This window comes from Colletotrichum siamense (assembly GCF_013390195.1).
Source record: "Colletotrichum siamense strain Cg363 chromosome Unknown KSG_Cg363_contig07, whole genome shotgun sequence".
In the NCBI taxonomy this organism is placed as follows: domain Eukaryota; kingdom Fungi; phylum Ascomycota; class Sordariomycetes; order Glomerellales; family Glomerellaceae; genus Colletotrichum; species Colletotrichum siamense.
The window spans coordinates 3,849,640-3,872,350 of NW_023501020.1; the positions used below are offsets into that span (position 1 = coordinate 3,849,640).

Sequence of the window (22,711 nt, forward strand, 5' to 3'; positions counted from 1 at the left end):
CCTGGCTTTTTATATCATCCTCGCAGGGCGTTCGGGCTGATCGCGGATCGGCGGCCTTCTGTTTTCTCCGTCCCCCAAAACGGTGAAGCATCGTAGACCGAGTCAGTCCCTCACTGAGATCGAACCGGTGGGCTGTGGAGACGGTTGGGCGATCTCATCTGAACTCATTTATTCGCTGCCAGGCACGGTTTGCTCCGGGGACTTGGCTCTGGTGTGGGATATAATTAAAGATGTGGCTGTGTTGTAAGTGCCGACTGGTTTTCTTCACGCTCTCCCGTCGGGCTCATCTGTTTGATTACATGATGGGAGAGTAGCAGTCGGCTTTGATTCCCATTGAATGCCAAAACTGCACGTTGCGAAAGTCCTCGACTATATTGCCACTGTTGGTGATTAAAATCGTCGTATTCATCATCCTAGAGACGTTGATCGTACGCTAAGGCGTCGGCCGCTGCCAGCGAGTCATTTCAGGGCGCGGTGAAGATTTCGGGTGGGCATATGCAAGCATGACGGGCTTGGCGTTAAGCTTAATCGTCCCGCGACGTCCGTAACCGCGGGATTCTGCCCCTACGCCTGCGGAGGCTAGGGGAGTTTGACAAAGTGCCTCAATGTTGGCTTAACCAAGGTGCTCCGACTCGTCGGGGCCTTAGGTTAGGCAGCTGGTTCGGGACTATCCTCGACGTATGTGGGATATTCTTCCGGGAGGACCAAGTCCGCGGCGTGGTGTCGTGTAGATAGGGCCGGTTCATCCTCCCTCATGCGTTGCTAGCATCGGTGTTCCGGTTCGTCTCGTGTAAGATGTTATCGTGTAGGATAGATGCTCCATCAAAACTGCCATGCCGAAGACCAGCCAAGAAGTGCTACCGTGATGTCAGCGTCACTGATGGGCTTGGATGCCGAGACGATTCCACAGCCTACCCGGAAAGAAAAGAAGAAGGATAGGAAGACAAAGACAGAAAGCGGCCTTTGGCTAGAGCATAGTGAGCAACGCGCACCGGCCCTGCCAATCATCCCAATCTTTGGGAAGGGGCTCACTCAATAAATCGAAGAAGTACGGGATGGGGGAAGTGTCAACTTTTAATGTTCAAAGGCCGCGCCCTGTGCTCTCGTGCAGCGCCCTCTTGGCCCGTACAGGGCAGTTTTTCGGCGGACTTTCGGCGGCTTCCACGGAGCCCAGCGGGGCCTTGACCGGCGTCCGCTCCGCGGGATGCGCGGGGCCGACCCCCGGATTTGGGATGGACCAGCACGTCCTAGTTACACCGGGACATTGCATACCATTAGCAACGTCAAAGCTGGCCAGTAGAAAGAAACGAGGTAGAATCTCATTCAGAAAGCTCGTCCGTACGGTGTCCGAGGCCAGCAGTGGCTGGCGTGGATATGCTCTTGTCCTCGACGGACAGCTCCATCAGCATGGGACGGAGTAAACCAGAACACCAAGCAAACCACATTTCGACGACGCCATCAATCCATCTCGCGAATCAGTGGGCCAGACCATCTGATCTCCGTCATTGAGTTCGTCCGTCTCGGTGGACTACTTCACAGCTTTCGAATACATAAATGATAACCTCTTCCCCAAGTAAACCAACAACACCACCAGGCTCACCATCTCCAAAACCTCACCATCCCCCCCATCACCACCAAAATGCCCCCCTCAAAGCTCGACAACACCCACATCCTAATCTTCGGCGGCTCCTCCGGCCTAGGCCACACCACCGCCTCCCAGATCCTCCTCACCTCCTCCCCCTCCATCCTAACCCTCGTCTCCTCTAACCCAACCAAACTCGCCGCCGCCGCCTCCCGCCTCCCCCCCTCCTCCACAACAATCAAAACCCTCACAATAGACCTCTCCGACCTCCCCAACCTCCGCCAAAACCTCCTCACGCTACTCGACACCGCAACCGCCAACGGCTCCCACAAAATAACCCACATAATCTACACCGCAGACGGCGCCGCCGCCCTCCCGCCCTTCCCCGAGACCCAGGTCGCAGACATCACAGCCCAGCTCTCCATGCGCGCCTACGCCCCGCTCATCCTCGCCTCCATCCTCCGCACCAACGCACACATCGAGGCAAGCCCAGACACCTCCATCACCTTCACAAACGGCTCCTCGTCCCACCGCCCCATGCCCGGCTGGGCCGTCGCCGACGCCGCCGCCGGCGCGATGGAGGGCATGGTCCGCGGCCTGGCCGTCGACTTCGCGCCCGTGCGGGTGAACCTCGTGTCCTCCGGGCCGGTGAGCACCGAGATATTCCAGACGCTGCCGGAGGAGACGGTGGAGCTGTTCCGGAGCAAGTGCCTCACCGGGCGGATTGGCAGGCCCGAGGATGTGGCGGAGGCGTACTTGTATCTGATGAAGGATGGGAATGTAACGGGGACGACGTTGTTCACGGAGGGAGGGAGGATTCTAGCCCCTTGAGTGGTTTTGGTTGTGTGAGATTCCGGCGTTTGAAAAGCGATGTCCGATCAGTGCCACCTGCTGCTTCACAATAAACGAGAAAAGCTCAATAGGCATATTTACCATTGTCGCTATGTCCGCCCACGCCTACCGATGCGCAGAACCATGCAACCCCATTTTGAACGGCTAAAATACAAGGGCGCTTCGGCCCCTTTCCCATCTCGACTCTTCCCACGCTCAATCACCATACCATTGCCGCAGGGGAAGACCTCCCACTCCCAATCAAGCCAAGAAGTTCCGCCTCCTTGGGGTTCAACTAGCTCATTGAATCGGAACTCTCGCTATCTTCAATCGTGGTAATAGTCAGGTCGTCGTCATCTGTATCCATCTCGGAGATCCAGATGCCGTCTTCGAATATCCTGTCCGGGACAGGGTCGTCTTGTCCGTTCTAGGGGATGCAGAAGTCGACCCAGCTGCCCAGGTAGTCGAGCCTGTTGCCGGCGTTCTCCTGGCTCTTGTAAATGTCCTCAAACTCCTCGAAGCTGAGCTTGCCCCAGCCGCCGCGGTCGGCGGCCTCCTTCTCTGCAATGTCGAGGCGCTTCCACTCCATAAGCTTGGAATGCAAGATTCCCTCCTTTTCCTTGGCGGCGCGGTCACGCTTGCCCTCGCGATCCTTGTTCGAAGCTGCCCTGGCATCCCTCGTTTTGGTCTCGACTGATTCGGCCGAAGATGATGGTGTAAGTGATGGGATGGGGGGTTCGATAGAGGCGTCGCTGTTGGGACGAAATTGGGGCATCGTGGGATCGCGGTATTCGACCTCTTCAACGACCGGCACCTCTTCCTCTTCTTCCTCCTCCTCCTCGGCACCCTCCTCATCCGTTTCGTCGATTTCTTCAATCACCCGCTCGACCTCTACCGCTGGATGAGTATCTTCACCATCGCCGGATTCCTCAACTCTGTAGCCACTAGTCAAGAGCAACTCTTCCAGGGATCGCTCAGCAATCGGCTTGCTCTCATCCAGCGCCTTACGCGGCTGTCGCGGCTCAGTCGCCTTTGGCTTCGTCTCTTCGACGGTGAGGTTCTCAAATAGAGCTCTGTGCGTCTCTCTCTGAGATCTGGATGCGGCCGCTTGAATAGCCAGATCCTCCTTGTCCTTGAAGATGGCGTCGAGGAGCTCGTTGAATGCCTGCTGGGTGACCTGGTAAAGAATCTCCTTGCCCGCGTCTCGCTCCTCGTCTGGGATCTCCATACCACCCCAGCGCTCGGGAACGCTCCTAGAAGACGCTGATGCGTTGGATCTGATCTCGTAGTCGTCCAATTCTTCCGCAAAGCGAACCTTTGAAGATGATCTCGAGCGTGGGGACAGAACCTGCTGCTGCGCTGCCTTGGAACTCTCGGCGACGCCGTTGAGGTTGTTGACGAGCACGTCTTCGTCAGACTGCCATCCGTCCGGAGCCAGGCCGCCTTCTTCTTCGTCGAGGTAAAACTGTCTCCTCTTCCATCTGTCGTGTAGTTGCTTCCTTGCGGCTTGTCGCCGTCTTCTTTCAATATCCGGTGCCAGCTGCCTCCTATGGTTGATGACTTGCGCACGGAGTTGGCTTTCTGTAGGCATGGTGCTAGTAAACTGTTCTGAATCGACTCTTCTGGTCCTGTTATCCGACTCGTTCGGTTGGCCAACAACAGCACCGGTGGAGCTTCTGTTTTCCGCGTCCGAGTTGTTGTTTCCATCTTCTTCGCCGTCCGAGCTGCCCAATTCAAGTTCAAAGTCAAAGTCCAGCTCGTTACGTTCGCGTCGTTGTCCACTCAACAGGTCCGGCAGATCATCCATACTTGTAGGTGGGTTCAGCAGGGCATCCCAGTAAGGCGTATCCGGTTCACTATCGGGAGACCGCATCTGAACGGTCCAGGGGCTGCCGATGTAGGGTGCGAAAAGTCGTGTCAAGACGTCCTCTCTCGCCGACGTGTCACCCTTGTCCTCGCTCACAGCACCTTGTCTGCCAGGCTCCAGTTCGACGTCACCGTTGGGGTGGAAGATTTTGCCCTCGCTTCGGTTGTTGCCATCAGCACGCGGAACTCTTCCTTCCCGACCAAAAAGACTGCTTAGAGGTTGCCGGCTGGCTACCAATTGCATTGCCTCAGTGCTGCCCATGAGCTGGTCGTCCAGTCCGTCGAGGATATCGCGGTGCATTTGCTTGTAGAGAACATAGTACGCGCGGAACATGCGCAAGAAGTCGCGGCGGTTGACGAAACCGTCCCCGTCAATGTCGTAACCCTCGAAGATCTTGCGCAGCTTGTCCTTTCGTTTGCGGTACGCCAGTCCATGCAGGAATTCAGTAAAGCCAATAAGGTCGTCGTTGTTGGTATCGTAGAATGAGAACATCCGGTCGTGGATCAAGTTCGGCGTCGCATGTCGAGAGCCACCGGACGGCACCAGGCACCGCTCGAAGGTCTTCTTGTCCATAGCAAGCTGCAGATCGTCCGGATCCTCGCGCCACTCCGTGTTAGCCATGAACGAGAACTGCTCCCAGAAGGCCTCGATCTCGGGCCTCTCGAAACCAGTCTCCTTGCTCAGCTTGGCCATCAAACTCCGCGGCAGATTCCTGATACAAGCCTCCGGGTCGCCCGTGTACCACACCGGCTGCATCTGCCTAGGACCAAACGGCGGGGCGGGGACCTTGATCTTGTAGAAAATGTGCGTCTTGATGTGTACGCCCTGCGACTCGCACGTCTCGCAGAGGTCGAAGTCGGCGCAGTTGGCACAGCGGTAGCGGACGCCGCGTATGGGCACCATGCCGCAGGCGTTACACGCGCAGCCTCGATGGACGCAAGCGTTCCGTCTCGCATTGTCCTCGGAAACCCTAAACAGCAGGCTGACGATGTTGTGCCCCGCGCGGGCCTGGGGCTGCATGCCGTTGGGGTCGTTCCACCACTCGTCGACGGTGCCGCCGTCGACTATCGTGTCGCCGTCATTCAGGGGCCGGATGGCGTCGAGGTCTGCGGCGTTCTCGTCCGGGACGTGGTCGCCGTCGCCGCCGTCAGACGAGGAGAGGGAGTTGGCGCGGCGGGTGCGACGGTGGGTGCGGCGGACGGCATTGCTGCGGTGGAGGCCTGGGCCGGGGACGCCATCTCCGTAGGCGTCCTGGGTCGCTTGGTAGGCGTAGTAGCTTACGGAGAGGGCGGCGATGGCGGAGACGACGGCGACTGCGATGCGCGGCCGGGTCAGGCTGTCTGTTGATGGCACCGAGAGCCACATGATGGAGCGTAGGTGTACCTATGCGTGTAGCATGTTGAGGACGGTAGTTGATGTTCACATGCACGTGTAATCTGCTGCTGATCAATTCCTGAAGGCGGTAGATATGTGGCGTCACAGGACGAAATAATATTGTTGCTTGATGTCGAGCTGAGCTGTTCGATGACCAAACGAAACAGGGTCAGACTTGCGCCAGCTGTTGATTCTGCCGTAAGGAGGGGGGAAGGAGGCAGGCGGTGAGCTGCTTGAGAGAAGTAGTTCAGTCAGCACGTGGCCCGAGCTCTGGCTTGTCGCCAAGCTATTCCGAGGCAGGTACGTACCGCGGACGGGGTTCCGTCATTATCAGAAGCATTGGACATTTCAATGGTTGAATAAGGTCTTTCTGCAATCCACAATAAGCTCATAGACCCTTTCGTGAAAGACTAGATGAGTGACCCTAAGCTCTTAAAAACCTTCGGAATTCCGCGCCATCCGATGTATATCAACTCCCTGACTGGCCCAAGACTCACGGGGATCAATAACGTCCCATGAGCTAGGAGCTTCCACGCGGCGACTGAAGCTCCCCGGGGCCGAGGCATTGTTCATGTGGGACTAGGGGTCACAGGAAGCCGCGCCGCCGCTGAGTGCTGCTGCTATCAATGTACTCCAGGCCAGCATCCATTTCGGATACCGACAAAATGTATCCTGATAACTGACACCGACACTCATCAACGTCACCGCCGTCCTCTCTGAAGCATCTCTGTCGAGCTAACGTGGAATCCCATGATCGCACTCCCAGACGCCGCCTTCTGCAGCACTTTTTGTTAAATAAGTCCTGTTTCCGATATAACCGCCTCGCAAATCGCCAAAAACCCGCAGGTCTGGTTCGGGTCAAGGTAGCGAATACGCTTGCTTCTTTTCGTCGCATATTCTCAATCAAGGAGGGTGGGTTCGAGCTCAAGGATCAAGCTCCCCCGGCTCTCAATCTACCTCTCTTCTGTGTCTCTCAGACAAGAGCAGCTCACAGCCTCAATCAAAACTCATCTGTAACACCCTCCTCCCCCATCGCCACCCTTGAGCTTTTACTTCCCTCTTTGCTCAAAATCCACTCTCTCTCGCGATCTACCTTACATACATGCGCGTAAACTAACGACGATTCTAAATCCAGCCGCAGGTGTAACCTCAAACGATCTGCGCTGCAACCTCACAAAAAGGTTCTTGGGGCAAAGAGACAACCCGCAAACATGGCTACCAAGTAAGCGCTGCCACTCACAATGTAAACTCAACCCCGGGGATGGCTTCATCTGACCAAAATGCACTCCAAGGGTCCCCGTCTTCCCAACGGCGGAAGCCACAATGAACCACCCTTCCTATCCCTCAACGATATGGAACCTCGAGCCCGACCGCTCAGGAAAGTGTCCCGTCGCCAAAGACCGTGACGGGCCCTTCAACATTTCCTGGGAAATCCACGGCCACGGCCCCTCCAAGATCATCGTACTTCTCTCCCCCGCCTCTGTATCCTCTTCGCCACTGACAAACCCCCAAAGTTCATCATGGGCCTCGCCGGCGTCAAAACCTCCTGGCAGCGCCAAACAAAATTCTTCGGCCACGACAACGCCGCCCGCTACTCCGTCCTCATCCTCGACAACCGCGGCATGGGCGGCTCCGACGTCCCCTACGCCCGCTACACCACCTCCGCCATGGCCCTCGACGCCCTCGACGTCCTCATCCACGTCGGCTGGTCCTCCACCCCGCGCTCCGTCCACCTCTTCGGCATCTCCATGGGCGGCATGATCTCCCAAGAACTCGCCTTCGCCGCGCCCGACCTCTTCGCCTCCGTCACCTTCCTCTGCACCGCCCCCTGGATCGAAAACACGAAACCCCTGCTCACCAACCTCGCCGACCGCGCCGCCATGCTCGTCCCCAAGTCCATGGACCGCAGCATCCAGGACACCGCCCTCAAGCTCTTCCCCGCGGAGTGGCTCGTCCAGCCCGACGAGGCCGCCGAGCTGCCCGACGAGAGCACGCCCAAGTGCGGCCCTGCGGACGGCGGGAAGGGGTATGGTCGGTTTGACAGCAACTTCCAGCGCTTCCAGGCGCAGGAGCTTGTGAAGCGCTGCACGCCGGGGCTTTTCAGCATCCGCGGCTTCATCTTGCAGCTCGTCAGCGCCGGGTGGCATCACAAGTCGCCCGAGCAGCTGGCGCAGCTGGCGGACGCGGTCGGCAGGGAGAGGATCGCGGTCATCCACGGCAATGCGGATGTCATGATTGATGCGCACCACGGCCGGTTGCTGGCGAAGCATTTGGAGCCCAGTGTGGTTGAGTTTATTGACGGCATGGGGCATGCGCCCATCATGGACAGGGTGGCATGGATGAATAAGTGGTACGTGGACAGGATCGATGCGGTCGAGAAGCAGTTTCCCTTGCCATGAGGGGGATGGGACGATCCGCCGGGCGGTGAGTTGAGCAGACACATAGAGACAGGATACACGATAGTGTGCAGGTTGTGAGAGCTTTTATTCATGTACTATGATACCTCCGCATCCATCCAACGCCGTATGCATGCAGTCATACCGTTTCTCCCGGTGCCGTGCTCGCCCTTTTGCGAATCTCCATTTACAACATGACCAAACCAATGCCGCTCAGGTTCTCCTCGTCCAGCTTGTTGCGTCTGTCGACGCCTCCGGCAATCGGGGCCGCAAGATAGTTGAAGAGGTAGTAGTGCAGCTGGCCGTCGCCGGGTCCGAACTTCTGCTGCTCCAGGAAGAGGCCGTTGTCGAGGAGGGACAAGCCATTGAAGACGTCGAATCTGTGCTTCTTAGCCAGGATGAGAGCGTCGCCGATGAGCGAGTTCAGGCGCGGCTTGAGCGCCTCCTTGTCGAGGGGCTGGGTAGTGCCGATTTCGGAGGCATAGTACCAGAGGTAGGCGGCGCGGATGACCTGGTGCTTGGTGCTGTTGATGATCGTAGACTCGAGGCAGTAGAAGGAGAAGAAGTCGGTAATCTTGCCGTTGTTCTGTTTTTGGTCAGCCATGTCGTCAACAAAGGGGGCGATTCAATACAAACCTCAACAACGTAGGTCCAGATGACCTGCTCGCCGCCCTTCTCCTTGTCATGCAGGAACCAGTGCTTGAATTCCTCCTTGGAGAACTGGGGCGCCATATCGAAGCGGGCGAGGTACTTGTCCAGAAGGGCGCTCGCCTGCTCAATGTCCTTCTCCTGCAGCTCGCGCAGGCCCTTGGTCGACGTGTTGTCAGACAGCGCATACTTGCGGATCTGGAACTGAGGCTTGCTGTTGGCAGGCAGCGGGCTGAAGCCGACCTCGTACAGCTTCTGCCAGTTGATGGCGCGGTGGAAGTAGCGACAGGTGCTGACGGGCTTGGGCAGAACGACACCACCAGTGTACAGACCCTGCCAGATCTCGCGCAGGTTGCTGCGGCGGGTAATCTCCTTAATCAAGACAGGCGCCAGACGCTTGCCGCGAAGCTTCTTGTGGACAACCATGAAGTTGACCTCGGAGCAGGTGATGACATTCTTGCGCACGCGCAAGTTAACGGGGATGGCTGAGATAAAGGCGACCAGCTTGCGGGACTGAGAAGCGCGCACACCAACGTGCCACTCCTTGCGCCAGCCAGGAGCCATGAGGGCCCTGCAAAAGTCAGCTTCCACTTGTCTATCAAAGCAAATACCCATCCTTACCACTGCAGCATGGCAGGAGAGTAGTTGAAACGGAACATGGCCTCGTCGTCCTCGACGTAGTGTCCGTTCAGCAGCTCGTACACCTCCTTCATCTCGCCCTCGTCCTCGAGGTTCATTGTAACCCACTCAAAGCCGCTGACCATTGGCGCCGGCTCCTTGGGGACGTCCTCAACCTTCTGGACGCGAATTGGGCCCTCCTCAATCTTCTTGTCTCCGTCGCCGAACTTGGGCACAGGCTGCGTCGCCCAGAACTTGTAGCTCGCCATGTCCTTGGCGTTCTTGCCAGCCGAGGCCAGGCCGGTCATGATGTCCTGCAGGTTAAGCTGCTTGAGCGCGTTGGCCGTCTGCTCCGCCGACTGGTTGCCGGAGCCGCTGGCGCCAATCTCGTTCGCGAGGGCGGGGTTCAGCGCCAGGAGCTCGGTGAGCTGCTGGGGCGTGAGCCCGCCGATCGCATCGCGGATCTGCTGCTCGGGGTCACTGGGCTTGCCGGTCAGAGCTTCCTTGACCTTCTTTCTCTTGGACTTCTTCTTCTTCTTCTTGGCGCCGCCGGAGGCAGGAGCGCCGGCCTCCTCGGGCGCATCGTCCTCCTCCTCCTCCGACTCGACCTCGGGCTCCTTGCCCTTGCCCTTGTTCTCCGCCTCGGCGACGGCGTCCTCGGCCTGCTTGACGGCAGGGTCGAGGGGCTTGGACTCCTCGGCAGGCATGTTTGCTGCTTGGTCGATTCGTTCGCGCGGGTTCGTGGGGTGTTGTTTGCGGCAATCGCAGGCGGGGTGGTGGCGGCGGTGTCGTGGTTCGAGCTTTTGGAGCTCTGGACAAGCTTGGAAGGTGGGAATGGCGGGGGAAGAAGTTTTGGCGGGCGAGAGGACAGTTTCATGTGGCCGGGCAGTTTCCAGCTGTGACTGCATCATGGCGGGGTTAGCTGCTGGGGTGCTGTGTGCGGGCACTGCGGGGCAGCCATCCCACCTGGCGCTAGGGCGCCTTAGCGATCGCGTGGTCTCCAGTTAGGGGTCCGAAGACGCTGTCGCTGCCTGCTGATGTGCATTTGATCAGCCACGTATCTCACCTTAATTCAATGACGGCATTTCGGTTTGGATTCATGTGTCCTTATCCGCTCTTCTAGTGCACGTGTCTTGCGAAAGTCGACTTGGTGCCTAAAGTGAGCTCGGTAGGCGGTTCAAAAGAATGTCCATACGTCTGTCTACGAGACTTCGCGCCAGATTCATCAGATTCATTACCTTACCAAAACTCAGTCCCTGTCGCCCGAAAGGACAAGGACACTGAGCTTTTTCTAAAATCGGTTCATCATTACTAAATCTATAGCATCGCGCCAGATGTCTACGCTACTAAAGTCTATCAAAAGCACCTCCAAAGTCTGGTACAACTCCTACTCTGAAGTCTTGAAAGTGAAGGCGCATATTTACAATGTTCGGCTGCTGGTGTCAGAGCCAGCAGTATCATACGCAGTGCCTACAAGGTCGAAAGACCGCATCACTGCGAGGATTACGGGCGCATATCCCATGATGTCGTTGTGTCCTAGTCTTGTCAGTTACTGCCTGCCGAAGCATCATTTTATACCAGTCGCTTACCTCCGTATGGGAACATTTCTTGTCGAATAATGATATTGTGGTCCGCATGCCATGTCGTGACGAATGCGTTCTTGCCCTTGTGGATCGTCCGTACCTCCTTCCAAGACTCGAATGCATGGTCGCTCAGCCCGCCATCAACAGTGGCATTAGCCGCAGCCCGGAACAGCTTGCTGCTCTCCTCGCAGGGAATGTCCGAGTCGTCCTTGGCGGATATCAGAGTCAGGCGTAGCCTTCGCTTGGTCAGCTTCACCAGGCTCTCAAGCCTGTCAGCGGACGGCCACTTGTCGTAGATGAAGGTCTCCATGTACTCCAAGAATCCAGGCCAGACCTTCAGAGGGCCAAGAACGGGGAGGAGTCCGCCGATCTTGTAACCACTGAGCATCTTGGGCAAGTTACTGAAGCCGGCGACAAGGATGACTCCACCAAATTCGATGCCCTGGGAGGCGTACAGCTCTGCGACGCCGCTGGTCACGGCAGTGCCCAAGCTCTGGCCGAGAAGGACGATGCGGTCTGAGGAGACGCCGGCAACGTTAATGACCCAGTCAATCAGAGTAGCTGCGTCTTGGATAAGGCCGTCTTCAGAGGGAGTGCCTGTGGAGTGGCCAAAGCCGCGATAATCGATTGCCAACACGTGGTACGAAGAGGTGTCGGTGATGACATGGTAACTGTCAGGACGGTGGTTTTGCGCGATATCTCCGGCGTTCTGTTCTTGTCAGCAATGTCAAAATGCGCTTCAGGTGGATGCCCCTTACACCATGAACTGCAGCATATTAGTATGAGTGAGCCTTAGATAGGACAGCGTGGCTTACATGATAGAACAACGCGGGCTTCAGGGTCCTCCTTAAGCGCCTTGAAAGACTCGGTCTGGGTGAAGTCCTCGCAAAAGCCAGGCCTCTGTGCTGAGAATCTCTCTTCCTGCTTCAGATAGGCTGGCAAGGGCATGACATGCCAAGCATACAAGTTCACTCCATCTGGGGTGTTGAGGGAGAAGGGTGTGACTTGGCCCTCTATGCAAGACATGGGTCAGCTAATTGCGCGTCACCAGTGGCGGTGATGGTACGTGGACTGACTAGCAAAGCCAAACCGCTCAGGTTCATTGACGCCGCGCCACCAAAGTGTGTTTATCTTGTGCGCGTACAGAAAACTGCAGGAGAGAGTCAGATAAAGTACTGGGAAGCGAATGAACTGGTAAAACCTCACTGTCGTTGAAAAAATGGTGTTGCGCCGAGGGCCAAAAATGTGAAGTAAAGACCCAGAGGAGCTGCGACCACCCAGACGGCGGATCGCAGGATCGGAGACAGCGGAACCGTCATGACGTGGGCGGTGGGACAGTCTCTTCAGGCGAAGAGAGAGAATCGCTTTGGGGGAGGGCGTCGTGATGGTTCCGGGCTATATACAGGTAACGGGAGGCGATGTCGTGGCCACCCTCGGGGATGCCTAATGGAGCTGGTTGCTTGGTTGAGGTTGGAATTGTCTGCGGCCCGCAGGGATGGTGTCACCGGATGCCTTATCATTTGGTACTTTCTGTTTAGTTGCATCGCACATCCGTCTGGAGGTACTCTGCACTAGAGGCAGGATGTCCCCAAGATGCGGCGGCCTTCCACATTTGCGGTATCAGCCGCACTCTGACGACAGCAGACGGGCCTCGGTATAAAACTGAATTCTTTGTGCTGACCATGGCCAGTCAATCGACTGACGGCTTAGCCAACCGTTTTTTTGGAGAAAGTGCAGTATCTGGTTCAATATTTCCGGCATTGCTGGACGTCAAGACTTCATTTGGCGCTGCCCTGGGATTGGTTGCAGCGGTGGTAGGTAATTTACTGGTGCAGAGGGCGTGTTGCGAAATGCGAGAGGAATCTGCCCAGATCACAGGTTGTCACTGCCCCCAAGCTTTCACAGCCACACCGCTCTACCCACCCGCGTTTGCCTTCCCGCTCCTCACTGGACAAACGCTGGCGCCAGAGCAGGTCGGCAGCAATGACACCCGGAGCGAGCCAGATTGGCAATTGATGGGAGAAAGCCTGCAGGGTGAGGGCGAGGGCGAGGCGAGACCAACGAGAGGGACCGACTGGGATGGGAAGGTCATGGAAAACGGCACGCATTCCTGCCTTAGGTAATCACATAATGTGGAGCAAGAGTGGGTACGCCAGCTGCAAGGGTGCCGCGGTACAAAGGTACATCCCGTCTAAGAGACGGATTTTGGCGCGATTTAAGTGGCAGGCGGAGCTGAGCCAAGCCCTTCGTCCAGTCAGGGCGCGGCAAGTACCCAGTTTCCCCCCCTCTTCCCGGCCAATCAGACGACCAGATCCTTGTTAAACTTGCAGCCCGCCTTTCGCCGGAGAGCACTGCAATGGAAGGAAGGAAGTCCAGACTGACTGCACCCCGTGTCAGCGACACAGAGAGAAAGAGAGAGGCTCCGGCCAGTGGACGTCCAGCGCAGCAGCAGCGGCAGCGTGTACCCGCAGCGCCTTAGGTTTGGTAAGGCGTGTTCCCGTCCACCTCAGATCCCCAGCCAGTCAGGCAAAGCAACGGCAACAACGACGGATACCTGGGAGCCTCAGGTACATGCCGCATGTATCTTTTCACCTCTCCGAACCATTCAGCTGCCGCACCACGCCTCAGAGGTACAACCGTCCTGCGCGGGCTCAGTGCCGCGCCCATGTATCTGCCCTGTACCTTTCTCCGATCCATACAGAGACAGAGCTCCCATAATACTATATCCCATCCACCCCAATTCAATTCCCACGAACCTGTCCGTCCCCGAGTCTCCAAATCTCTTCCTCCACCCCATCCCCAGCCTGCTCCCGCGACGACCCCCGAAATCGAAAGCCGTAACCCACCGACTCGCTCTTCCGCCCTCTCACGCACGCCGCTGTCGACTATCCCTCTCCCTCTCATCTCGAGACCGAACCCGACGAGCACGCGCGCAGTCGAGGGCTGTGTATTCCCTCGCTTATGATGACCATTCCGACACGCTCGGAAATCGACCCGTGATACCCTGAACTTCTCGCGACAGGGAGACGGAAAAGGCGAAGACGTACACAGTCATGGAGAGGAAGAGGAAACTGCCCGCAAGGGCTGCTGCGCGCGTCGAGCACATTGCGAAGAAGCGCACCGTCACCCCTCCCGAGCATCGATCCGTCACCCCAGTTGCTGCTCCCGTCGAGGAGCCCCCGCCGCCGGCACTGCCCAAATCGATCCAGCCCGGAAAGCCTTTGCCCACCGTGGAGGACCCCCAACCTGATGATCTTCCCAATAAGGACTACCAGTCGTTTCAGGAGAGGTACGTCGTCAGTCTGCGCAGGCCGAGTTCTCCCACTAACAGATGCTACAGTGGTGTTATGGCCGAGTCCCTTGCACGGTCGCGGCATAGATGGATGGCCGAGGGCATGTTCGAGAAGTACTGGACCAAGCCGTTGAGGAGAAAGGGCGCGACCGAGGATCCTAAGAACCCGGCCAAAGACACCATGAGCAAGATCGGCCAGGTGCAAATTACCATTGAGCCGCACGTCTTTGAGGCCACCATGTGGGCTATCAAGGACCCGAAGCCGCCTGCGCCCACTACTCAGGCAACCTTCCGGCCAATTCTGCAGTATGGGCCCCCAAATGGTGCCATGCCGCCTCCTCCCACTCCAGCGACAACAAATGCAAACCCTCCTATTGCGCCAGCCGAGTCGAAGCCGACGCCGCCAGCCCCGACACCAGCTTCACACTCGCCTGCACCCCAGCAAGCGCCATCGAGAGCACCGTCTGCGCCGGCAACTGAACCCCCCAAGCCAATTCCTTCACCACGGACTTTGGACGCTGTACGACCTGCCGCCGCGACACCACCTCCTCCCAGGCCAATGGCCCCCGGAGCACCAGCTGCAGCGCCTGGGCAAGGACCAGTGCCTGCGCCGGGCACTCCGTCACACCTTCCCGGTCAGCCTGGCCCGTCACATTCTATGCCAAACTCACGACCAGCAAGCGCAACTCCGACGCCGGCAGCAGGAGCTGCAAAACCTGCGGCTCCCAAGCCTCAAGGCACCGATCCTATCATTATGACGTTGGCCGAAAAGGCGTCAGAAGATCCTATGCTCCGCGATCTAATGAAGCGAGTTGCGGCAGGAGAAGCAAAGCCCGATGAGCTTACTAATTTCCAAAAAATTATTGACCAAATTACGGTTGAGTATAAGAGAAAGGGAGGTCAGCAGGGACCTTCAGCAGACAGATTACTTGTCGACGGGAGGACAGTCAAGTACTTTGCTGACGAGGTGCGCACCATCCTGGACATCGTGCTCTCAACGAACCCGCGCCAGAAGTCGAGCGAGTTGCTTCCCCCTCGGGGCAGTGATCCTTTAGTAGTTGCGTTGGTGAGATCAGCCTTGGACGATAACAAAGTACGCACGATGATCCGACGGATAGCCGAGAACCAGCCGGGGTTCACCGATGCGACAGACCTGAAGGCAGTGCTTGACAAGTTGCACAAGGAATTGAAGGGTGGTCAAACTCCTCAGCCTCAACCATCAACCCCGCAGACTCCAGTGAACGGCGTCCTGAACGGGCATCCCCCAAAACCGGCCACAGCCCCTGTGCCTTCGCCGAAGCCGGCGCCGGCGGCATCGCCCACACCTCAATTACAACATCCTCCGCAGCAGGCTTTGCGTTCCAAGGGTCCACCGCAGCCAGTGCGACCTGAGATATCAGGCGTCTGTCTGGACTTCACCGGCGGGAACGGCGATCGTTACCTATTCCCAAAGTACAGCATCCTGGAGTATCTGCCAGGTGGTCAGCAGGTGGTTGCCTCATTCTTGATTGTCCGCAAGGGCAGCCAACTGGAGTACGGAGGAGACGCCAAGCTCGACTACTACCAGCCCGTCACCATCAGAATTTTTTCTCCCTCTGGACGAAACCTCGACTATCTTCAGAGAGTCGTCGCACCCCCTGACGAGGTCAGACGGTACATGGATGATGTGATGGACAACATGACGCGGGCAGAATACGTGCTCTTGGCCATGCGCCTGCCTCGAGGCGAGCGTGAACCCGAGAAGGACGACAACGGCAAGGAAATTGCCGCGCCACCATCAAGACCCGACTCCACGGCTCCTGATGCCCCGGCCCCTAAGCAGCAGTCGGTGATGTGGGGCCCTATCACGTCCAAGTTTGTTCAAAAATTCAACAAAAAGTGGTTTGAAGAGTGGAGGAAGCGAGAGAAGCAGCCAGCCGGCACGACAAAGTCAGACGAAATCTTCAGAGAGGCTTGCCAGGCGATTGGCCGCGACCCTCTGGACAAGGATATAGAGTACGAGAAGATGATTGAGCTCTTGGCCGCTAAGGACTCGGAGTCGTCATCCTCTTGAAAGCAAAATTCCAGCAAGCTAGAAGAGAAAGCACACACCGTCTTGAGTGCTGCGACACTTATGTAACCTAGACATGATTCTGAAAGGGGGCACTGGCGAGCGGGTGGGTTGGGTAGCACGTGTTGTATGCATAGGGTCAGCTGTTGTTGCATTCTTGGGCCCCTACATTGTGGTTCTACTTCATTTTTTACTTCTTGGCCTGACCTAGAAGAGAGGTCTGGGTGGGAAAAGGAAACCGGAGTGGGCTTGTCGGGGTGTTTCTTCTCCCTTCATTTTTTTTCATTTTTCGTCTACTTTTCATCCATTGGTGTTCAGAGAGTATGTAACTTTTCCTCGGGCAATGAGGATACAGCAAAGGGGTGGTGGCTCGATTCCAGCAAATTTTTATTCCCACAAAGAGTTGTGTGCTTTTGGAGATAAGGGAGGGGGGGGGGGGGGGGGGGGGTGGGGGTGTGGTTGGCAACCCGACAGACAGACCGGACAGAGAATTCAGAAGAATTATTCCTACTGCTTTGCTGGTGACTATTGCATGTCCCGTGGGATGGTATGTGAACTCTGCCTTGGAGCTTAGAGCTTAACATAACTACCTTACCTTCTGAACACATAAGTGCTCTCCTATGGGTACCTTAGTTGGCTTATCATTACTGACATGTCTTGCAGCTGCGGGAAGATTGTCCGCCAGCTAAAGACGGCGCAGCCACTATGCATGGGCACTGCTTCTATGCAGCGCTCGAGTCATCAACCATCCAAAGACATCTCTGTGTGTTCTGAAGGTCTCTGCAGCCCCTACGCACGTCTATGTGACTATCTAATCCTGTATCCCGATACAATTAACCTAATCACCCTGGCTCGAGTGTTCCAAGTGGCTTGGAAGTGCTGCTTCGCGTTAAAGCTCGTTCTTTGGACGCTACCATGTTGGTGCTATTTCCTCCGTTTGGTTGAAAACACAGGAACGAACACTTCTGTGTTTTCAGACTCGTAGCTGACTCCTGAGAACTAAAACGTTGTTTTGATGTGAAACTAAGTAGCCACGACGTATTTACGGAGTGGAAGGTCGCGCTGGTTCCGCCAATAGCCGAGTATGGCAAACCTGCGAGTTATATCCTCAATCCAAGGTACCTGACCTCAGGGAGTATAATCTCAGCGAAGTCACTTTAGGGTAGTGCGGGGATTCGCGGGGCTATTACGACTATATTGCGATAACAGCTTACTTGCACTGGCTGACACTTGTTGCCGTTGAACATGTCATGTTTGTAGCTCTCTTGCTCTTTGTCTTTCCCCTTGCTCAGGCATCGGATGATGTTGGCAAGTCAGACATGAACCACTATCCTTCGAACCAGAATGGAGTCTTTAGTTGTGGTAGAATAAACACCGGTTTTAAATCACAAGAGCCCTCACACAGTAACCAGCAGTTTAAAGCGGTGCCCGATTGTTTTTGGACACCAAGAGATGCCGGCTCAGCTAGCGAGTCTGGTCTTTTCAACCTCCTCTATCTTTCCTTCAACCAATACTCCAACCTTACTTTTCCTTCCTTGCACGTTCATCTCCCAAAGCCTCAAAGCAGTTATGACGACCATGAACGCCCAACAATTTCCCATGGACGAGGCACTAGTCTGCAATCGTGGCAAAAGTCGGTGAGTCATCTTGGACAGGCCCGAGGACCACGATGGCAGCGTAAGAGACCCGTGGTTCACAGGTTCCTCCGGAGAAGACGAAGGCCCCTCTTCGACAGATTCAGAAGCAGCTTCGGAGCTCATCTGCGGCTTACCGTGTCTTTTGGAGACCTGCGCAAGTCTGAAGCCACCCGACTTTGCCTCATGGTCTTCCCCTTTCTTCAATTTTGTCCACTCGAAACGTTCGCGTTGCTGCTTCTCACCAACCTCAATGGAAAACAGAAACGCCACCTTTTCCGCTGATACTGAGGCGCGCATACTCTCGGTGTCCATGTCGAGGACGCTTGCGCGGGGCTCCAATGGCGGCAGGAAGATGTTGGTGGTGGAGTTGAAGGCGTAGGCTCGAGCGGCGAATTGCGATTCGTCGCCGGCAGCTGCGATGATGGGATCCTTGGAATCGGTCCCATTGCGCAGCAGTATTCCAGGTCGTGAACCAAGAGGCGGTTTTCTGCTGAAGCCTGTGTGTATCTCAACGATGAATAAGCGGTCATCGCGGGAGGCACAGCACAAGTAGAACTTCTTGATTCCTGTCATAATATCCGTTCATTATTGGGGGAAACGACAAAGAGGTGCGCGTAGGCACTAGTTCTTGGTATGATGGCGGAGCCTGGACATCCTGAAGCGGAGGGTCCTGGGGATCCTGGCTATAGGTTGGGGTTTTTGGATGTCCCTCTTCCATCATTGGGGGCTGGTGCACTTGGACCAGTCTTTCAGATAATGGCCAATGCATACGCAATACCATTAAGTGATGGAGCGGGCAAAGAGATGATGGATGACAGACAATTGTTTGCTTGTGTCTTGGTTGGTAGGTATGACCTGCACTGGTCTTCCGCGATAAGAATCAAGCAACGGCCTGATAAAGAAGACTGTCTGTCAATGGGTGCTGAGAAATTAGTCGGGAACCTCTTACGGAAACCGCGCCAGCGAGTCTTTTCAGCTCCTCGTGTTGGCGGTCAGTCCCTTGACGTGTGGATTGAGCGGACACTTGACTGGAAAGTGTGCTCCAACACGAGTCTGCTCGGCCACTCGTGCTAATATGGCCGTGAACCCCTCGACGCGTGGATGGAGTGGAAATCTGACTGGATTGCCGTGTGTTTCATCCGGAAAGATCGGCGTCAGAAGCCAAGCACAGCATATCAATAGTTACAACTTGCAAAGTAGTTCAAAGAAGATTGAAGACCTGGATAGCATCCACATGATGGGATTTCCGTGTTAGTCTTTCACGGCGGAAGGTTAATTGAATATTGCATATGCGATAGATATCACATGATGTGTAACTTTTGGGTAGTGCCACTTGTTACCAAGTATTGGAGTCAAAGCAGACACCATACATACGGTACTGCCGCGATCTGCGACTGCGCGTCATTGTAAAGCCAACGGGCTCATGCAGACGAAGACAGCCAATCTGCCATTGTGTAGCCACGTAAAATAGAGTAGTGGACAAGAGACACCACGGAAGGGGGTGTTGATGACCAAAAGAATGCATTGTGACGGCTATGGTGAATTATGCTCAAGTCGCAGTATAAATCGATCATCTGGCCTTGCCTGGATGAGAAACTTATTGATCAATGCCGAATTCCTCAGCAGCGGGTTGTGATTGAAGGGGATTATAAACGCGAAGCCCTATGCGCGTCAGCCGGATGCCACGGCCAGATGCATTCTTCAGATAGAGAACTTGCAGATCTGTGTGACGGTTATTAGAGCTTCTTTTATTCGCGTAAAGTTTGATTTTGCTGCTTTTGTTTCAACCCGACCGTTTACCTTCAGGTTCTTGGTAAACAGGTGATCGTGGATACAATGACCCAATAGCTATCAACAGGTGAGACTTCTCCTGTACTGTACAAAAAGTCTATTCTCTCACATCGAGGTCTTATCTATCATGAGCAGATTTTCTATGAGCTTTGGTTCCCCCCATCGTGATCTTCTGACTTTTCGTTTACGCTTTCGCACGGCAGGTTATTGCCTGCGGGCATAAATTATTGCTTGTCGTATAACTTTGTCGAAGACACTTGCGCGGGCCACAATATTATTGGGCTTCACAGAGCAACCTCTATGAAGAGCCCATAGTACATATGAAGAAGCCGCTCGCCTTGCAGAGGAAGCTACCTTGCCCGCAATACCACAACCCGTCGTCGAGCTTCATCTCACCTCATCACTCTCGACACCGTCTTCCTAGAATTTTTCAGACCTTGGTCTCTCAGCCACCAAAATGCCTATTTGCAATTACCGAACGCCTGCTCATGTCCCCGAGCTAACCATGCCCGCTGTTCTAAGTGGTCGTGCCGTCAATGGCCCCGTGTTCAGCGATCTTCTCGGTCTCAAGGAGGTCCCTAAGCTTGAGGTCGAGAAGGTCGGTTCTTGTAACGTCCCTTCGTACGTCTTTGAGCCGTGCGACCGCCAGGAGGAGAGTCAGCAGAAAAAGGGCGTCGAGATTGTCCACTCCTTCCCCGCCAGCGGTGGTGAGTATCGCATGCCAACAGCAAGGTTCAAGCATGGCAGGGGAAACGATTAACTTTTGTCCAGTTGTCCGGCTTGAAAACGTCCCTCCCGCTTGTTTGGACCTTTTTACCATTCTCGGAGGTTCTTGCAACGTCATCACCGTCCGCCCTACCTCCTGTGGCACGGCCTGCATTCAGTGGGCTGGTCTGTCTGATAAAGAGATGGCCCTATTCAAGGACTCAGAGTGCTGATCTGTCTGATGAGGAGATGGCTCTATTCAAGGCCTAACTAGAGACCTTTTATTCTCGGCACTCGCTCACACCCTTTATTCTCTCGAAAAATAGGTCAGGGTTGAGATTTAGTTAAGCTTCCTCGCTCAGATATAATAATAGTATTATATGAGTTTAGACTAGAAAACCAAACCCAGATTCGGCATATCCAGGATAACCTCTATCAATTAAGCTTGATAGCATACTCAGTAAGAGAATTCACCGCAGGATGAACTCGGTAACAACATTAAGCTAGTGCTCTATCAAGTGAGGATATTTGCAATAAATACATAGTATGGGATGAACGCTTAAAATACCGCTTGAACAAGGTAGCCACTGGGTTGATCGGGGGTCAAGGTCGATTGACAGGTCATATTCTCACGCAAGATCGACGTTTAAATACAAGCATTCGCATTGTCATCAGGACATTAAAGAACCAAATCACAACTAGCATGAGTGCCAAGCATGTAGACCACACTTTGAACGCCTTCGAATCCAGTAGCTTGCCGAGTTGTATCGCCGCGTTTGTGTAAACTCCCTGTCATGTGAGCAATCATTAGTATAAACTCGCCATCTTTGCACACACTGGCTGCTTACCCAGGGAAACACCAATGCCCAAGCGGCCAACGTGTACGGCATCGGTCTCGGCCGTAAACCCTCAAACAAAGCGTGCAAAACACCCAGGATCGCGAATAACCACCAAAACGTACCCAAACCCCAGGCCGCAAGTCCGGCGAAAATGCTGCTGTACCCGACGGGCGCCGCTGCGTCCGCAGTCAGGAACACGCCGCTCGCGTACGACGCGAAGCTTCCCGTCAGAACCGATCTGCCCAGCATCTGCAGCGCGAAGCTGGACTGTCCCCATGGGCCGCAGAGGATCATGTCCTGGAACGCCTTCTTCTTCGGCGGCTGGTAGTTTCCCAGTAACCTCGCCCAGAAGAGCACGTCCAGAGCAAATGTCAGAGGCAGAGCCATGCCAATGAGCAAATACGACACTATGATGACGGGCACTTGCTGGTCGCTGGCGAGTGCGGCCGAGTTGCACATCGCCCCGCCGGCGGCTGCTGCTGTCAGCGCTGCGGTGAGCGGAAGCTGCGTCGCGGGAGAGAGGCGTGAGACACCTGAGGGATAGACCTTGACTGTGATAAACGGGAGGACGATGCTGATGGTCACGGCAAAACTAAAGGCGATCCACCACAGAACGTAGATGGTCCTGCTCCACCGCTCGCCCCACGCTGGGACGAGAGCAAGGGAGACCATCTGGATGATGGACGTGAAGGCGATGGAGACGCTCGAGAGCCCCGCGAGCTCGGACTCGTCATGTTTGAGCGCTTGTACGACTTTTCGTGGGTACAAGACGATGCGGAGCAGGTATATGCTGACCATGCACAGAAGAAGAACCATGGCCATCACTAACAAGACGTAGGAGATGGTTGTCAGGCCGTTGAAGCGGTAGTCAAGCTGCTGCAAGACTGCTGCAAGGATAGCGGTTCCCTGCGGTATGAGGAACCATTGTGAGGTGAAATTGCGGATGCTTGTGCGAATGCATGATCTTTCATGATTTGGGCTGGGTGGAGGGAGACCTTGAGGCTTTGAAGCCATTGGCATGATTGCATTTCGGTTTAAAGGGACATGTAACTTGAACAATAGTAATTATCTGTTGTATCGTGAAGGTGACTGTTGAGTTCTTGTCACCAGCAAGAACTTTACAAATGCGGTAATTGTTTTCTTGGCAACGATCCGGACCCTTGGGCTGAAGAGAGAAGAGACAACAGGCCGGGGAAGCGGGGCGTGCTGATCTCATCGCTCCGGATCGCATCTCCGAGGAGATCCAAGATCTGTCGCCGGCCCGGATCGGCCCTGGGCCGCGTTGATAGTTTAAACTGCCATGCCGCTATGTTTTGTCACTCGGACCTTTTCCTCTTCAAACAAACGGTTTCTTCTTTTAGTGCATGTTTTGTGAGTGGCTTTGTCAGGCTTAGTCGCGTTGTCATGGCTGTCATGGCGTAATCATGACGTCTGAGAATCAAGAAGTCATAGATACAGGGGGAGGCAGGGGCTAGCACCATTCAAAAAGTCAGCATTG

General features: G+C 55.5%; 9 protein-coding genes across 9 annotated transcripts; 4 read left to right on the forward strand and 5 right to left on the reverse strand.

Moving 5' to 3' along the window:
- Window positions 1-1,639: 1,639 nt before the first annotated feature.
- Window positions 1,640-2,413, forward strand: ATR9-0 (Short-chain dehydrogenase/reductase ATR9; the record flags this gene model as incomplete). Its single annotated transcript, XM_036643178.1, has 1 exon — window positions 1,640-2,413. The coding sequence occupies one exon, from the start codon at window positions 1,640-1,642 to the stop codon at window positions 2,411-2,413; it is 774 nt and encodes a 257-aa protein (XP_036491948.1).
- Window positions 2,414-2,840: 427 nt separating this feature from the next.
- On the reverse strand, window positions 2,841-6,001 carry HERC2 (E3 ubiquitin-protein ligase HERC2; the record flags this gene model as incomplete). Its single annotated transcript, XM_036643179.1, has 4 exons — window positions 2,841-5,593; window positions 5,664-5,733; window positions 5,830-5,886; window positions 5,963-6,001. The coding sequence occupies 4 exons, from the start codon at window positions 5,999-6,001 to the stop codon at window positions 2,841-2,843; spliced, it is 2,919 nt and encodes a 972-aa protein (XP_036492604.1).
- An 864-nt stretch (window positions 6,002-6,865) lies between these two features.
- Window positions 6,866-8,053, forward strand: rutD-2 (putative aminoacrylate hydrolase RutD; the record flags this gene model as incomplete). The annotated part of the gene is made up of 3 exons (XM_036643180.1): window positions 6,866-6,876; window positions 6,947-7,115; window positions 7,169-8,053. The coding sequence occupies 3 exons, from the start codon at window positions 6,866-6,868 to the stop codon at window positions 8,051-8,053; spliced, it is 1,065 nt and encodes a 354-aa protein (XP_036492562.1).
- A 184-nt stretch (window positions 8,054-8,237) lies between these two features.
- NMT1-1 (Glycylpeptide N-tetradecanoyltransferase) lies at window positions 8,238-10,023 on the reverse strand (the record flags this gene model as incomplete). The annotated part of the gene is made up of 3 exons (XM_036643181.1): window positions 8,238-8,636; window positions 8,687-9,269; window positions 9,320-10,023. The coding sequence occupies 3 exons, from the start codon at window positions 10,021-10,023 to the stop codon at window positions 8,238-8,240; spliced, it is 1,686 nt and encodes a 561-aa protein (XP_036492602.1).
- A 713-nt stretch (window positions 10,024-10,736) lies between these two features.
- ABHD12B lies at window positions 10,737-12,218 on the reverse strand (the record flags this gene model as incomplete). Its single annotated transcript, XM_036643182.1, has 6 exons — window positions 10,737-10,852; window positions 10,906-11,608; window positions 11,658-11,665; window positions 11,715-11,912; window positions 11,976-12,049; window positions 12,106-12,218. 6 exons carry the CDS (start codon window positions 12,216-12,218, stop codon window positions 10,737-10,739), a joined length of 1,212 nt encoding a protein of 403 aa, XP_036492603.1.
- A 1,734-nt stretch (window positions 12,219-13,952) lies between these two features.
- Window positions 13,953-16,244, forward strand: CGCS363_v011334 (uncharacterized protein; the record flags this gene model as incomplete). Its single annotated transcript, XM_036643183.1, has 2 exons — window positions 13,953-14,188; window positions 14,240-16,244. The coding sequence occupies 2 exons, from the start codon at window positions 13,953-13,955 to the stop codon at window positions 16,242-16,244; spliced, it is 2,241 nt and encodes a 746-aa protein (XP_036492600.1).
- A 1,457-nt stretch (window positions 16,245-17,701) lies between these two features.
- CGCS363_v011335 (uncharacterized protein) lies at window positions 17,702-18,451 on the reverse strand (the record flags this gene model as incomplete). Its single annotated transcript, XM_036643184.1, has 1 exon — window positions 17,702-18,451. The coding sequence occupies one exon, from the start codon at window positions 18,449-18,451 to the stop codon at window positions 17,702-17,704; it is 750 nt and encodes a 249-aa protein (XP_036492601.1).
- A 1,675-nt stretch (window positions 18,452-20,126) lies between these two features.
- Window positions 20,127-20,607, forward strand: CGCS363_v011336 (uncharacterized protein; the record flags this gene model as incomplete). The annotated part of the gene is made up of 2 exons (XM_036643185.1): window positions 20,127-20,376; window positions 20,441-20,607. The coding sequence occupies 2 exons, from the start codon at window positions 20,127-20,129 to the stop codon at window positions 20,605-20,607; spliced, it is 417 nt and encodes a 138-aa protein (XP_036492598.1).
- Window positions 20,608-21,066: 459 nt separating this feature from the next.
- Window positions 21,067-22,233, reverse strand: SSU1-0 (Sulfite efflux pump SSU1; the record flags this gene model as incomplete). Its single annotated transcript, XM_036643186.1, has 3 exons — window positions 21,067-21,072; window positions 21,104-21,163; window positions 21,223-22,233. The coding sequence occupies 3 exons, from the start codon at window positions 22,231-22,233 to the stop codon at window positions 21,067-21,069; spliced, it is 1,077 nt and encodes a 358-aa protein (XP_036492599.1).
- Window positions 22,234-22,711: the final 478 nt, after the last annotated feature.